General features: G+C 34.0%; 1 protein-coding gene across 2 annotated transcripts in view; it reads left to right on the plus strand.

The window, feature by feature from the left end:
- Window positions 1-10,830: 10,830 nt before the first annotated feature.
- LOC136042300 (uncharacterized oxidoreductase TM_0325-like) overlaps window positions 10,831-14,600 on the plus strand; it is a 34,722-nt gene continuing 30,952 nt past the window's right edge. For both annotated transcript variants that reach the window (XM_065727249.1, XM_065727248.1), the window contains exon 1: window positions 10,831-10,932. In XM_065727249.1, the coding sequence (XP_065583321.1) occupies window positions 10,896-10,932 (37 nt within the window). In that variant the 5' untranslated portion in view covers window positions 10,831-10,895. The remainder of the gene's footprint in view (window positions 10,933-14,600) is intronic.

The following is a 14,600-nucleotide window of genomic DNA, read 5'->3' on the forward strand; positions in this document are numbered from 1 at the left end:
GTGTTTAATATTAATTTTTTGTAATCTGTTTGGCTGAATGTTCCTAATAAATTATTAATTTTCCAAAGTTTTTCATCTAATGTAGACTAGGTACTAGAGCCTAATGTAGAGCCTAGAACCATAACTTTATTTTTTAATAACCGAAAGAATATCGCTCCCGAAAGCTGTTTCTCGCCAGCCAGGAAAATCAAAACTTAAACACAAATCAGTTCTTCATTCTTCTTGAAAGATGAAAAATTTAGAAGCACTACTGAATAGAATACAATATGATGGACACATATTTGATCAAGGACACAAATGATCTTTAGACGGCAGATTCTGGAAAAAGGTGGTCTTAGACGTTAATGCTACAACTAGAAATTGGTTTTAGATTGGAGTTACTTTAGCATCTCAACTGAATACCCAAATTAGTGTTTCTGTGGAAAAAGAAGTATTGTTACCTGAACAGTACTTGTAACAGTACAAGTAATTTTCTTACTATGAAAAATTTGGAGCTTCTCAAACAAAAGTATACTTTTGCTATTTTCAGTTTTAAATTATCAGAATTCTAGGATACCAAAAATCATTTAACAAATGAAAAAACAAATAATGAAAAAAGAAGTCGGCAAAAAGTCAAGATTTAAAAAGAAAATATTGTACTGCCATATTTCGCTTTATGACGATACTTCTGAGATGAATTTATAAACATTTTGCAAATGTAAAAAGGATTTTTTAAATGAGACCTTAAACTAAACACCTCTTTATAAAATTACATATCAGTTTAAAGGAAAGGATTGCGAAGCCCACGCTAAAACGCTGGACACAATTAGCTTTTTTTTGGCACTAATTTGAGTAGTTCAGTGAAAAAACGATAGCGAAAATAAACAATGTCTTTTGCGCGATATTTCAAAGCCACATATCATAGACATTAATAGTCAACTACAATTTATAAACAGTTACATGACTTATCTTAACTTATTATTTAGTTCTTTTATTATTGTTATTAATTTCTTTTATTATTATTTTTTTAATATTAATTTTTATTAAATCTATCTCATTAAATTTAAAATTTTCTTTTTCAATTTCTTTTATTTCTTTATTTACCACATATCAAACAGTTCGTGGTAACAAACTGTAGTATGGAGCGACCCGGCTCAATAGTAAACAAAACTCTATACATCAAGAGAATCGAATTTTCACGTTGATTTCAAATATATAAGTTTCAATTAATTTCGTTTTTGTCATCAAAATTTACGAGCCTGAGAAAATTTGCCTTATTTTGGAAAATAGGGGGAAACATCCCCTAAAATTCATAGAATCTTAACGAAAATCACACCATCGCATTTGACGTATTAGAGAATCCTATAGCAAGAATTTCAAGCTCCTATCTAAAAAAATGTGGAATTTCGTGTTTTTTGCCAGAAGACGAATCACGGGTGCGTGTTTATTTGTTTTTTTTTGTTTTTTTTCCCTAGGGGTCATCGTATCGACCAAGTGGTCCTAGAGTGTCGCAAGAGGGCTCATTCTTACGGAAATGAAAAGTTCTAGAATCCTTTTTAAGCGATCAAAAAAATTGGAGGGCACCTAGGCTCCCTCCCACGCTCATTTTTATTCCAAAAGTCAACGGATTAAAATTTTGAGATATCCATTTTGTTCCGCATAGTCGAAAACCATAATAACTATGTCTTTGGGAATGACTTACTCCCCCACAGTCCCTGGGGGAGGGGCTGCAAGTAACAAACTTAGACCAGTGTTTACATATAGTAATGGTTATTGGGAAGTGTACAGACGTTTTCAGGGGGATTTTTGTTTGTTTGGGGGTTGGGGTTGATGGGAAGAGGCTATGTGGGAGGATCTTTCCTTGGAGGAATCTGTCAAAGGGGGAAGAAAAATTCAAGGAAAAGGGCGCATGATTTTCTAGCTTTACTATAAGAAAACAATGAAAAAACAAACATGAAAACGTTTTTTCAATTGAAAGTAAGGAATAGCATTGAAATTTAAAACGAACAGAGATTATTACGCATATGAGGGGTTCTAAAAATACTTTAGCATAAAGAGCGAGGTATTTAGAAGGAGATAAATACCTCGCTCTTTATGCTAAAGTATTGTTAGTAATTTCAACTATTTATTCTAGGGCCTTTTTGATCAAGGGCTCATTCTTAAAGAATTGGGACAAAACTTACGATTTAGTGTAAAGATCGAGGTATTAACGAGGGTACAAACCCCCTCGTACACATAATAAAAATATAAGAATATTAAAGTCTGTTACGTAAGTTAATTCTTAGGTTACGCATATTTTTTACTAATAAAAACGTTCGTTAAAAATTATAAGTTCTAGTAGCCTTTTTAAGTAAACAAAAAATTGGAGGATAGCTAGGCCTCCAACCCCACCCCTTATTTCTCAAAATCGTCTGATCAAAACTAAGAGAAAACCATTAAAAGCAACATTAAAACTTAAAACGAACAGAAATTACTCCGTGTATGAAATGGGTTGTCGCTCTTTATGAAAAAAGAGCGACAACCCATGTGTATGAAATAGGTTGTCGCTCTCCCTCGCTCTTTATGCTATAGCTTGACTCTCTGCCACAATTCTACTTTTTTTAAAAATTAAAAGCCTTAGCGTAAAGAGCGAGGGATTGCAGAGGGGACAACCCATTTCATATACGGAGTAATTTCTGTTCGTTTTAAGTTTTAATGTCGCTCCTTACTTTCAGTTTAAAAAACTAGTAATCTGTACGTAGTTTTTACTAATAATTTTAAAATCATCAATTTCTTAAATTCGGGTAAAGATAAGACCCCAGTTACTCGCCAAAGAGGGGTCTATCAAATACCCTATGATTGCGGAAAATACTATGTCGGCAGGACCCATCAGAATCTAGACAAAAGGTTACAACAGCATAAAAATGACATAGACAAGGCCTTAATTTCAAATGGTTCCAACAACTCCTTTGATTCTGCTCTAGGTTGGCATATATTTAATAATCCGTCCCACATGATACTTTTTGAAAACTTTTCACTCATTAGTAATGATTTGGGAATAAAACAGGTGGCTCGAGAATCAATTGAAATTAATCTAAAAATAAATAAAAATATTTCTTTGAAAAGAGACTTGGGGAATACTCACTAAATTCTTTATACTCAAATTTAATTAAAAATGATCTAACAAAATATTTTACTAAACCAATTTATAATAGTACTGAACCAACTACGAAAAGGCCTTTGAGACAGGCTGCTAAACAAGCAAGATTAGCTTTAAGAAATTTCATCTAATCATTTATTCTCTTTCGTTTGAATGAGTTTATATTTCTTCATTTCATTCTTTTCACCAGTTCTGGTTGAACTTCGCTGCAGTAAGGATGGCAGGGCTATTTTTTTACAAATTGTTTTAACAAGTGTTTTTAACTATTCAGTTTTAATTCTCACAATTTGATGTAAGTTCTCTTATATATATATATATATATATATATATATATATATATATATATATATATATATATATATATAGTTTCTCTCTTATTCTTGTATTTTGCTGAAGACGGCCCTTGGACATAGGGCCGAAATATCTACATAAATAATTTCCATTGTCTTGAAAAAATTTTCCCTAATTGTCTCTACGTTGTATCTGTTTGTTATGGAAAGGCAGTGTGGTCTTCGTCGCTATTTTCGTCTAGATATATATTATATATATATATATATATATATATATATATATATATATATATATATATATATATATATATATATATATATATATATATATATATCTTCTATCTATATAAAAATAAATTGTCTTTGGATGTGTCTGTCTGTCGGGTGACGTCATGTTTGTGTGTTGACTGACGTCATGAAGTTAGTTGTCGTCATTTTTGTTATGACGGTGACGTCATTAAAGATATTTAAGACATGCGTTCACGTAGAAATCTATTAATGTTTAACTTTAAAATGACTGATGAACTTACAATGGCAACAGCCGAGGAAGATGCTCAAAGAGTCTATGCCAAAATACTTGCTGCTGATAGAGAAAGTAAGAAAAGAAAGCGTGCCAAAGAATCAAAAGAACAGCAAGGAAACAGGCTTGAGGCTGATAGAGAAAGTAAGAAAAGAAAGTGTGCCGAGGAATTAAAAGAACAGCAAGGAAACAGGCTTGAGGCTGATAGAGCGAGAAAGAACAGAAAGCGTGCGGAGGAACTACCAGAGCAACGCGAAACCAGACTTGCTGCTAAAAGAGAAAGTGAAAAAAGAAGGCATGCCGAAGAACTACCAGAGCAACATGAAACCAGACTTGCTGCTAAAAGAGAAAGTGAAAAAAGAAGGCGTGCCGAGGAATCACAAGAACAGCAAGAAATCAGGCTTGCTGCTGATAGAGAAAGTAAGAAAAGAAAGCGTGCCGAGGAATCAGAGCAACCTGAAAGTTATCGCCTGGCATTAAGGTACAGCCCAGTCGATGATTATTGCTTGAGTAGATGTGTTCCAATCGGGACTATGTCTAAAATTTGTCCCTATTGCAAGGCCTTGAAATTCAATGGTGAAACAATGGGAATGTGTTGCGCCTCAGGAAAAGTTAAACTTCCTCTATTGGCTGCACCACCAGAGCCATTGAAGACGTTCCTTACTAAACTACGTCAGAATCTAAGCGTTTTTTGTCAAAAATCAGGAAATATAACTCATGTTTCCAAATGACGTCGTTTGGAGCCCAAATCGAAAATCCAGATCCAATTATGTCTACTTTCAAAGTAAAAGGGCAAATTTATCATAGAGCAGGGTCCCTTCTACCATTCTCAGGCGAGAATCATAAATTTTTACAATTGTACTTCATCAGTGATAGAAATTCTGAACTGAATGCACGTTGCGAAATTTCTCCCAAAGTTGAAAGGACAATCGTTTCCCAATTGCAACATCCTTTCCACGAAAATAATAATTTAGTGCGTCTGTTCAAAACAGCCACCGATTTGATGCCTACTGATACGCATAAAATTGTAATTTTCGCTGACAAAACGCCTCCTGGCCAACATGTGCGTAGATACAATGCTCCAACTATTGACAAAGTGGCAATCATTTTTTACCTCGAGATATTATTCTTCATAAGCAAAACGCTCAGTTGTTAAGAATTGCTGAAACTCATCGATGCTACGATGCCCTACAATATCCTATCATTTTTGGGATCGAGCCGACGGCTATCACTTTAATATTAAATTAATGATACCAGCCACTAGCAGAGAAATGAATAAGAAATGCAGTGCAATGTATTATTATTCCTATAGACTGATGATTCGGCAGGATGAAGAAAAGTATATTTTAAAATGCCGTCAATTGTTTCACCAATACGTCGTTGATATGTATGCTAAAATTGAATCAGAACGTTTGCTATGTATCCGCCTGAATCAGACCAAGCTCCGCTCTGAACAATACATTCATTTGCGAGATGCAGTTGTAGATGACGGTAATACCACAAACGTGGGAAGATTAGCAATTTTACCTTCGTCATATGCTGGCAGTCCCCGTCATATGCATGAATATGCTCAAGATGCTATTGCGTATGTTCGTCTCTATGGTCGTCCAGATTTATTTATTACATTTACATGTAATCAATCTTGGGACGAGATACAGCAGCTTTTACTTCAAGAACAATCGGCGGTTCATAGACATGACATTACGGCCCGTGTCTTCCAGCAAAAGTTGAAATCACTGATAAACTACATAGTAAAACTTGAAGTGTTTGGGTCAGTGCGATGCTGGATGTACTCAGTGGAATGGCAAGAACGAGGTTTGTCACACGGACATATACTATTCTGGCTATATAAAAAAATTACTTAGAACGAAATTGATGATGTGATTTCTGCTGAAATACCTGATGAAAATGTCGATAAGGGGTTACATGATATTATTGTAAAAAATATGATAGATGGACCTTGCGGTGCACTGAACGAAAATTCACCATGCATGGCCAAAGGAAGGTGCACAAAGCAATATCCTCGACTTTTAGTATTCAACACAATTACTGGCAATGATGGTTACCCACACTATAGAAGAAGATCTACTGAAGATGGCGGTAAAACAGCAATAATAAAGAAGCGTAACGGCACCACTATCGAAGTAGATAACCAGTGGGTTGTTCCATATTCCCCGCTATTATCAAAAACATTTAATGCACACATAAACGTTGAATACTGTAACTCCGTAAAGGCAATCAAATACATATGTAAATACGTCAACAAAGGCAGTGACTTGGCAGTTTTTGGCTTGCAGCCCGAAATCAAAGATATCGACAACATCGTAAAATATCAGGCTGGAAGATACATAAGCAGTAATGAAGCTGTTTGGCGAATTCTTTCATTTCCGATACATGAACGTAGTCCAGCTGTTGTTCACTTAGCGGTACATTTACAGAATGGTCAACGTGTTTATTTCTCGGAAACAGACGTGCAACAAAGAGCCCTGAATCCACCGGATACAAAGTTAACCGCTTTCTTTTCGCTTTGCAAAAATGATTCTTTTGCAAAAAAACTGCTGTATACTGAAGTGCCTTCGTATTACACGTGGAATACTAAAAATAAAGTATTTGAACGTCGAAAACAGGGTAAGTCAGTCGACGGCCAACCTACCATCTTCAATGATACCACGATAGGAAGACTTTACACCGTTCACCCCAATCAACATGAATGCTTCTTTCTACGCCTGCTTTTGGTGAATGTACCCGGTCCGACATCCTTTGAGTATTTGAGAACTGTAAACGGTACTATACATGACACTTACCGTAGTGCATGCCAAGCTCTGAATTTATTGGAGAATGACCAACACTGGGATAACTGCATCAATGACGCGTGCGAAACGTCAACTCCAAGTCAAATTCGTGCATTGTTTGGCATCATTTTAACAACGCTCTCCATCAGCTCCTACAGAGTTATGGGAAAAATATAAGTCAAAAATGTCCTAATATATACTCCATCGAAAACAGTTAGAGACGTCAGATATGACTTTTGATTTTACATCAGAAATTTATAACTACACTTTAGTTATTATAGAAGATTTGATTTATAATTTTACGAGTTTCCAGGAGCATCGACCAGCAAAAATGAAAGGAGGCAATGATGCTACTCTTTTTAATAAAGACACAAAAAATAATTTTTTTTGAGTCCAGGGAATATATTCCAGAATATGTGTCAAATGAGACAGTGACATGGTTCTGCGATTAGTTGTTAGTAGCAGTAGTAGTAGCATAGCTGGCTAAAATTTAATATACAAAGCAAGTTTTTCAACTTATAGTAAGGAGTAACGTTAAAGCTTCAATCAATTAAAAATTTATTCTTTTTATTTAGGGGATGTGATTTCAGAATCATTTTCTATAAATAAGACGGTGCATGCTCTTATATGCCTTGAATTTTAGGCACAACTCCTAAAATATGATTCTAAGATGACAATTTATCGAATATTGATCCTTTCAATTAGATCTAATTTTGTCTAGAAACTACAATTTGAAAAGTCTCATTTTTGTCTAATTAACTGTAAAACTTATTGTTTTACACGGTTTCATAAAACTTCAATACTTTTTCCCGGTTTTGATGTTATCTCACTTTGATGAATGCAGTCTTGCAACGTTAAACCTTGAAAAAGAAATAAACAAAACTAATTAGCTAAATCTTGCAACACCTCTGATACGTAAAAAAAAAAAATAAATAAATAAATGAACGTAAAATTTCAAAATCAATAAGTTTAACAAATCTTACAATTAATTATTTGAAATAAATGGAATAACAAGTCTCGATAACCATGTTTATTAGCATACAGTGGTTCGGATGCCTTCCTACATAAATAGAGAAATACCTTCGAAGCCCGTAAGCTTTTTTTTTCAAGATAAAATCACTGAAAATAAAATCTACAGTCACAAATTGTGTAATTTTGAGACTACTAAAAAAACAATTCTTAGAAAAATGTTGCAATAATAACAGTTTTAAAAAAAAGAGTAAAAGTAGAATAGGTAAAGTAAAATTTTTTTGCAAAACTAATTAGGTAAATTTTGCAACATCTATGGTACATAAAATTTCAAAAATAAATTATTCGTCTTAAATAGGGGGGCACGGAGGGTGCCCCCCCTGACGTAGTGGTGGATTTGTAGTTGGGACCGCTTGCTTTGTTTTAGGTTGAGAAGAAAGTTATTTTTTTTGCAATTGGTTTTTAATAGTTGAGTTCTTAATAAATCTTTAATTATTAAAAATATTGAAACAAGTTTTCAGTTATATTTTGCGGTCTCAGTTAGATTTTACTAATGACGTATACCAGCGAAAAGCATTTGATTAAATTTAGGTTTATCAAGAGAATCTGTCCGTATTACCACAAAAGCCAAATGGAAGACAAAAATCTTCGTTTCGTAATAATAAGGTGGGGAAATTTAAAATCCTAACTTTTTAGGCTGTGGAAATGACACCTCAGGATTTTGTTGTCACAACAGTACTGAAAAGCAAAATATTTACTTTTTTTTACTGCCAAATTTGTTTTCAAGTCTTACTATTGCACTGTGGCGAAGAAATTGACATCGTTACTTTTTTTGACTGTCTGTTTTGGTCTTTTGGGTTTGCTTTTTTTGCGAAGCGGGGTGGTTTTTACAATATTGTTTTTTTCGAGGGATTTGTAGATTAGAAATTAAATGTATGAGAAGTGCAAAAATTATTAATTTAAGCTTCGGATTTTGGTGAGCAAATAGTGGCAACTTTATTGCCTGTTTTCATCGAATTAAAGCTCTGCATTATATGACATATCACCTCCTCTGTTCATCCTAAAACATTAAAATAAAGGCCAAACTCTTTGGAATTGTAAGAAAGGTTCGTATAAGCATATACTTAAAACTAAGTATATGAGTCGAACAACTCCTTCAAAGGTCAGAATAATCATTTAAGAAGAATAGATTTTCGAAAAATTGTTTATAAAAGAAGACAAATAATTGTGTGTTTATGACCCTACTTTATACGTTTCAAGCTTCATCTACACAGAATTAAATAAAAAAAAAAAAATATTGAAAGTAAGGAGTGACATTAAAATTTAAAACGAACAGAAATTATTCCTTATATGAAAGGAGCTGTCCCCTCCTCAATGCTCCGCTCTTTACGCTCAAGTTTTTTTTTGGTTTAAAAAGTAGCGTTGTGAGAAAGAGTAAAACATCAGCGTAAAGAGCGGGGCATTTAGGAGGGTACAGCCGCTTTCATATAGGGAACAATTTCTGTTCGTTTTAAGTTTTAATGTCACTCCTCACTTTCAGTTAAAAAACTTGTTTTGTTTTTTTGTTTAATTTCTGAATGTTTTTGAATTAATGGAAGTTTTGATTCTGGCTCAACGTATATAAATAATTAAAACGAAATTTGCATATTAATTTTACTTTTTTGTGGCTAAATGGCTTTCTCAAAGTTTTGATCGGACGGTTTTGAGAAAAAAGGGGCGGGGGAGAACGTTTTGAGGAAAAGTTGCCTTGCAATTTTTTGGTCACTTAAAAAGGCCAGTAGAACTTTTCATTTTATTTACGAATGTTTTTGTTAGTAATAAATATACGTAACTTACAAAATAAACTTACGTAGCAAACTTCTATATTCGTATATTTTTATTACGTAAATGAGGGGGTTCGTCCCTTCGTCAATACCCCGCTCTCTACACAAAAGTTTTATTTTGTTCCAGTTCTCTAAGAATGAACCCTGAATGACAAAACCCGTTTAATTAGAATAAATACCTCTTTTGAAATTACTAAAAATACTTTAGCGTAAAGAGCGAGGTATTGATGATGGGAAGAAACCCCTCATATACGTAAGAATTTTTGTTCGCTCTAAGTTTTAATGTTGCTCCTTACTTTCAGTTGAAAAATTTGCTTTTTTCTGTTTAATTTCTGAATGTTCTAAAATTATTACAGGTTTTGATTTTGGCTCACCGTACGTGAATAATTGAAACGAAATTTGCATATTAATTTTTTTTTTGGTTAAATGTTTTTCTAAAAGTTTTGATTGGACGATTTCGGGAAAAAAGACGTTGGGGAGGGACGTATGGACACGCAAGTTGGCCCTATCGAGTGTACATTTGAGTGGCCTTCTTCCTCCTACACCTGTATGTATCCCCAGGGTGAGGGTGCCCCAGTTTCTGTAATGGACCCCCAGGGACAAGGTTCCCCCGTGGTCTGTGACTCCTATGGAGGTAATCAACATACTTGTGAAATATAGCCATAATAACAGGCGAAGTTTATTAAATTTTTTAGACTGTACTGAGTAAAGTACCAGAAAAGGATTTTTCTGTCAAAGTAGTTGTGTGAGGTGGATGAAACTTACAGGGATAAGTCTAGATCCTAAATTATTCTCTAGGTCAATTTGGTAAATTCATTTGCGTTGGCTTTGCTCGTGGGCTCAGTCTTACGAAGCAATTTATTGATTTTCCTTTTCAAAAAAGCAGTCAGCTAGTCTTTTGAAGCATTTTCTTCTTCTGTCCAGGAAGGGGTTTCAATTCCCTCTTTCTTGGTATCAATATTGAAAGGCCAGCTTCTAAACATCATTTGGGGCAAGATTTTGATTCATCCTTGACACAGTTACAATATTGTTGCACATATCTCTTCTTGTTTGTTAGGACTACAGTTTTCTGCCTGCAGTATTGATTTTCACTTTTGTCTGATTACCTAAAGAAAGTTGCTCTTAATTATGAAGTGAACTGCAGCCACCATGATGGGCATCCTCCCTTATGATTGTTCTTAGACTGTATGGGCACCCATAAGCTGCATTTTAGGGGGTGGAGGACTTACCTGGTGTAATCGGCACTTCCAGTGATGTGTAATAGAAATTCTTTTCAGTCAGTCCATTTTGCGAAAATTGTAGAATCCAAAATGTCGACAACATAAAAATCAGAGAATACGCAAACTTTTCAATTTGTAAGACACGTGACGAGACACACTAAGAATGCCTTGTTTAAAGGGGAAAATAGCTATAATAACAGGTTAAGATTATCAAATTCTTGAGACTGTAATGGGTAAAGTTCTATTAAAGGATTTTCTGGATGAGCCTATATCCTAAATTATTCACTAGGTCATTTTAGTGAAGTCACTTGGCTTGGCTCATGCGTACAAAGCAAGATGTTAGTTTGCCTTTGCAAAAAAACAGTCAGCTAGTCCTTTAAAGGAATTTCTGCTTCTGTCCAGGAAGGGGCTTGAATTTCCCCTTTCTTGGTTTCAATATTGAAAAACAAGCTTTTAAACATCACTTGGGGCAATATCCTTCACACGGTTACAATTTAGTTGCACATGTCTCTTCTTCTTTGTAAGAACTGTGCTAAATAGCCTATGCCTTAGATACTTCTCAACTTTTTTGACTACAGTATTGATATCCACTTCAGGCTGATTACCTCAGATGAGCATCCTCCCTTAATGTTCTCAGACTGCATGGGTGCCCATAAGCTGAGTTTTAGGCATAGAGGGACTTATCTGGTCTAATTGGCACTTCCAGTGCTATATAATAGAAATCTCAAAACAAAAGCCTAAAAATATGAGGCAGCATTATTCAGCCAGGGGGAGGGGGCTGGCATCCCACCCTGTCTCCCCCTTATTGGTTTTCATTTCAGACTTGTCTGGTCCCAAAATAGCAGTAGGGGGTATTAGGGCATGGAAATATATTTTAGGGTGCCTATATTTTCAAAGTGATTATTTTATTTTATAGGCTATACATTTTAGGAAAATTAAATAAAAAGAGAAAAAAGAAATAGGCTAGCCTAAGATTTTCACAGAAAAATAAACTGTAAGTCACAATTTTATTGAATAATTTCTTTTCAGTGAAGAATTCAACACTTTCATGAGATTTTTGGCTAGCTAAACTTATCAGATTATCCAACCAATTACCCTAGTTTAAATAAAAAATCCAACACCTATTCAGGAAAAAAACAAGAATACAGAGCTTTTGGACATGCTCTAACATTGTTTGACCTTCTTTTTCAGTCAGAACTTTAAGGGGAGGGGGCTTCTAGTGCTGTATAATAGAAATCTCAAAGCAAAAACATACATATATAAGGCAGCATCATTTAGCCAGGGGGGGGGGGCTGACATCTCACCCTGCCTCCCTGTTTATGGGCACCCATGTCAGACTGCTCTGACACCAGAATAGCAAAAGGGGATATTAGGGCATAGGATTATATTTTAGGATAGCCTATATTTTCTTAGGGATAAGTTTATTTTTGAATACATTTAGAAGAAAAATATTAAATAAGGAGTAACTAAATTTGCACCCAAAATAAAATAAAACTCTGCAAGTTTTAAACAGCAAAGATTCAAAACAGATATAGACTGACCTTCATACAATTTCCTAAGCCTTAGAATAGGTCAGAGAAGGAGTAGAGATAGGAACTTAAGGGGATATTCAACTCTCTGATTTCTTTCCTGGAAACTTTATGCATCCAGTCTAGATCAACTGATTTCCAAGTTCTTGAAAGCCTCTAAAGTAGACTTCTGCCAAAATCTTTATATTTGTAATGGCCCATACTCAAAGCCCACCCTGCCTGCATAGAAACCACATTTGATTCCAATCAAAGCTCCATTAGAAGCAAAGCTTCTTGGGCCTAGTAACCACTTTACTTTTGTAATAGTTTTTTCTTTTAGTATCAATAAATTGATTGATTGATTGATTGATTTTCCAGTGGCCATGTAAAATATACCTTTTTCATTAAAGGACAATTCTCCCCTTGACCTGAAATCCTTTGTACCTTCAGACATTAAAAAAAAAATTACAGAATGGCAAAGAAAAACAAATTTGAACTTAAAACTAAAACCAAATTTTGATGAAATTGACACATTAACACCAATGGTTTTTATGCTGATTCTAAATAAATAAAATTCATTCAATTTGTTGTTACCCACCAAAAACTACATATCTGAAAAATTTACCTTTTTAAAAAATAAAGGGGAACACCCCCCAAAAAGCATAGAATTCCAGTGAAAATTGCTTTATTAAATTTATATTATCAGAAAACCTAACTGCTAAAATTTAAAGCTCTAGTCTATAAAATCTGGAATTTTGTTGGATTGTTTTGTTTTTTTCAATACAGAAGAAAGATTATGGATGCATGTTTATTTGTTTTTTTCTCTGGAGTGATTATAAGAGCAAGTAATCTTATTGAAAATTGCTTTGTTACATTTGTCCTTTCAGAGAACCCTACCATATAGGTTTCAAGCTCCAATCCACAAAATATAGAATGTTGTTTTGTTTTTCCCACAGAAGAAAGATTATGGATGTATGTTTATTTGTTTTTTTTTAGGGGGAGGATTGTATCAAACCAAATGTCATAGAAAATTGGGACCAAGGCTTGTTCCAACATAATTTTTAAGTTCCTTTTTAAGCAATCATAATGATTGTGCCATGGCCAAGGGTTGATTTTTGCTATTCCATGGCACCAAACTATGACTTCCCCCAAAAAAGACCAAAATTCTGAGAAGCTAATCAATTTAAAAATATAAAAAAACTATATGTTATGCTTTCCAGTTGCAGAAGAAGGATTGCTGCACAGTGACAAGTTCTAGATTTAGCTAAGTTGGTCCAGTTTATTTTCATATGAAATTATTTTTATTGATGTGTAGTTGTATTCTAATGTCTACCAGCACAGTGATGGAAAAGGTAAAGTTGACCCTGAGCTCTACCAGGAAATTTCTTTTGGGAGGTGGAGGGTGGTGGCAAATGCTACCAGGATCTCAGTTTCCAGCAATTTTAAATGCTAATATTTCTTTTTATCCATTTATGTAAAATATCTCAATGTATTTAAACTTATTTATGTAATGTATTTACTGTTCAAAGAATCATACTGTAGAGGTTGTAGTGGCTTCAACCATGTAGAAGATAAAAAGCTACACAGAATTTCCATCCACATGAAAAATAGTATCCCTCTTTGACCAACCAAATTCTGCAGTAGGAATATTTATAAGGACTTATTGAAAAAAATATACTGTCCCTTTCAAATTTTGATGATATATTCAAATTTTGTTCAAAATTTGAATTGCAATCTGACATTTAAATTTTTAACCAGACTAAAAAAGTAGTGTGGTACTAATCAATTTTACAATTATTGATGTGTACATTTTACAGAAATATATGCCCAAAAAGAACAGAAATTATTCTGTATATAAGGGAGCTGTCTCTTCCTTAACTTCTTGTTCTTTACTCTGAAGCTAACTTTTCTCCACATTCTTTAAGAATGTTTACTGAAACACAAGGATCTTTGAATTGGAAATAGAAAGTTTTCCAAAGCATTCACAACTTTTAGCTTGATGGGCAAGGAGTCGAGGAGGGGGCAGTCTCCCTTGTATAAAGAATAATTTTAGTGCGTTTCGAGTTTTAGAGTTGCTCCTTACTTTTAGCTAAAAAATGTTAAATTAATTTCCATGAAATGGTGTAGTCTTATAACCTGATAGTTCTGTATTCACAGAAAAGAACAGTCAATATTTGAATGGTCTCTGTATGGTTTCTGATGGGTAGCAAAATTTAGAGATAAACATTTACTGAAAACTAATTAAAAAAGTATGCCAAGTAAAGTACAAGATGAAAAAAGTAAAGTAGTTACAAAAAATACACAAAACAGTAGCCCACTTAAGAAAAATAAAATAGGAACTCTCAGCATTCTGTGCTATT

This window comes from Artemia franciscana, unplaced genomic scaffold (assembly GCF_032884065.1).
Source record: "Artemia franciscana unplaced genomic scaffold, ASM3288406v1 Scaffold_1046, whole genome shotgun sequence".
In the NCBI taxonomy this organism is placed as follows: domain Eukaryota; kingdom Metazoa; phylum Arthropoda; class Branchiopoda; order Anostraca; family Artemiidae; genus Artemia; species Artemia franciscana.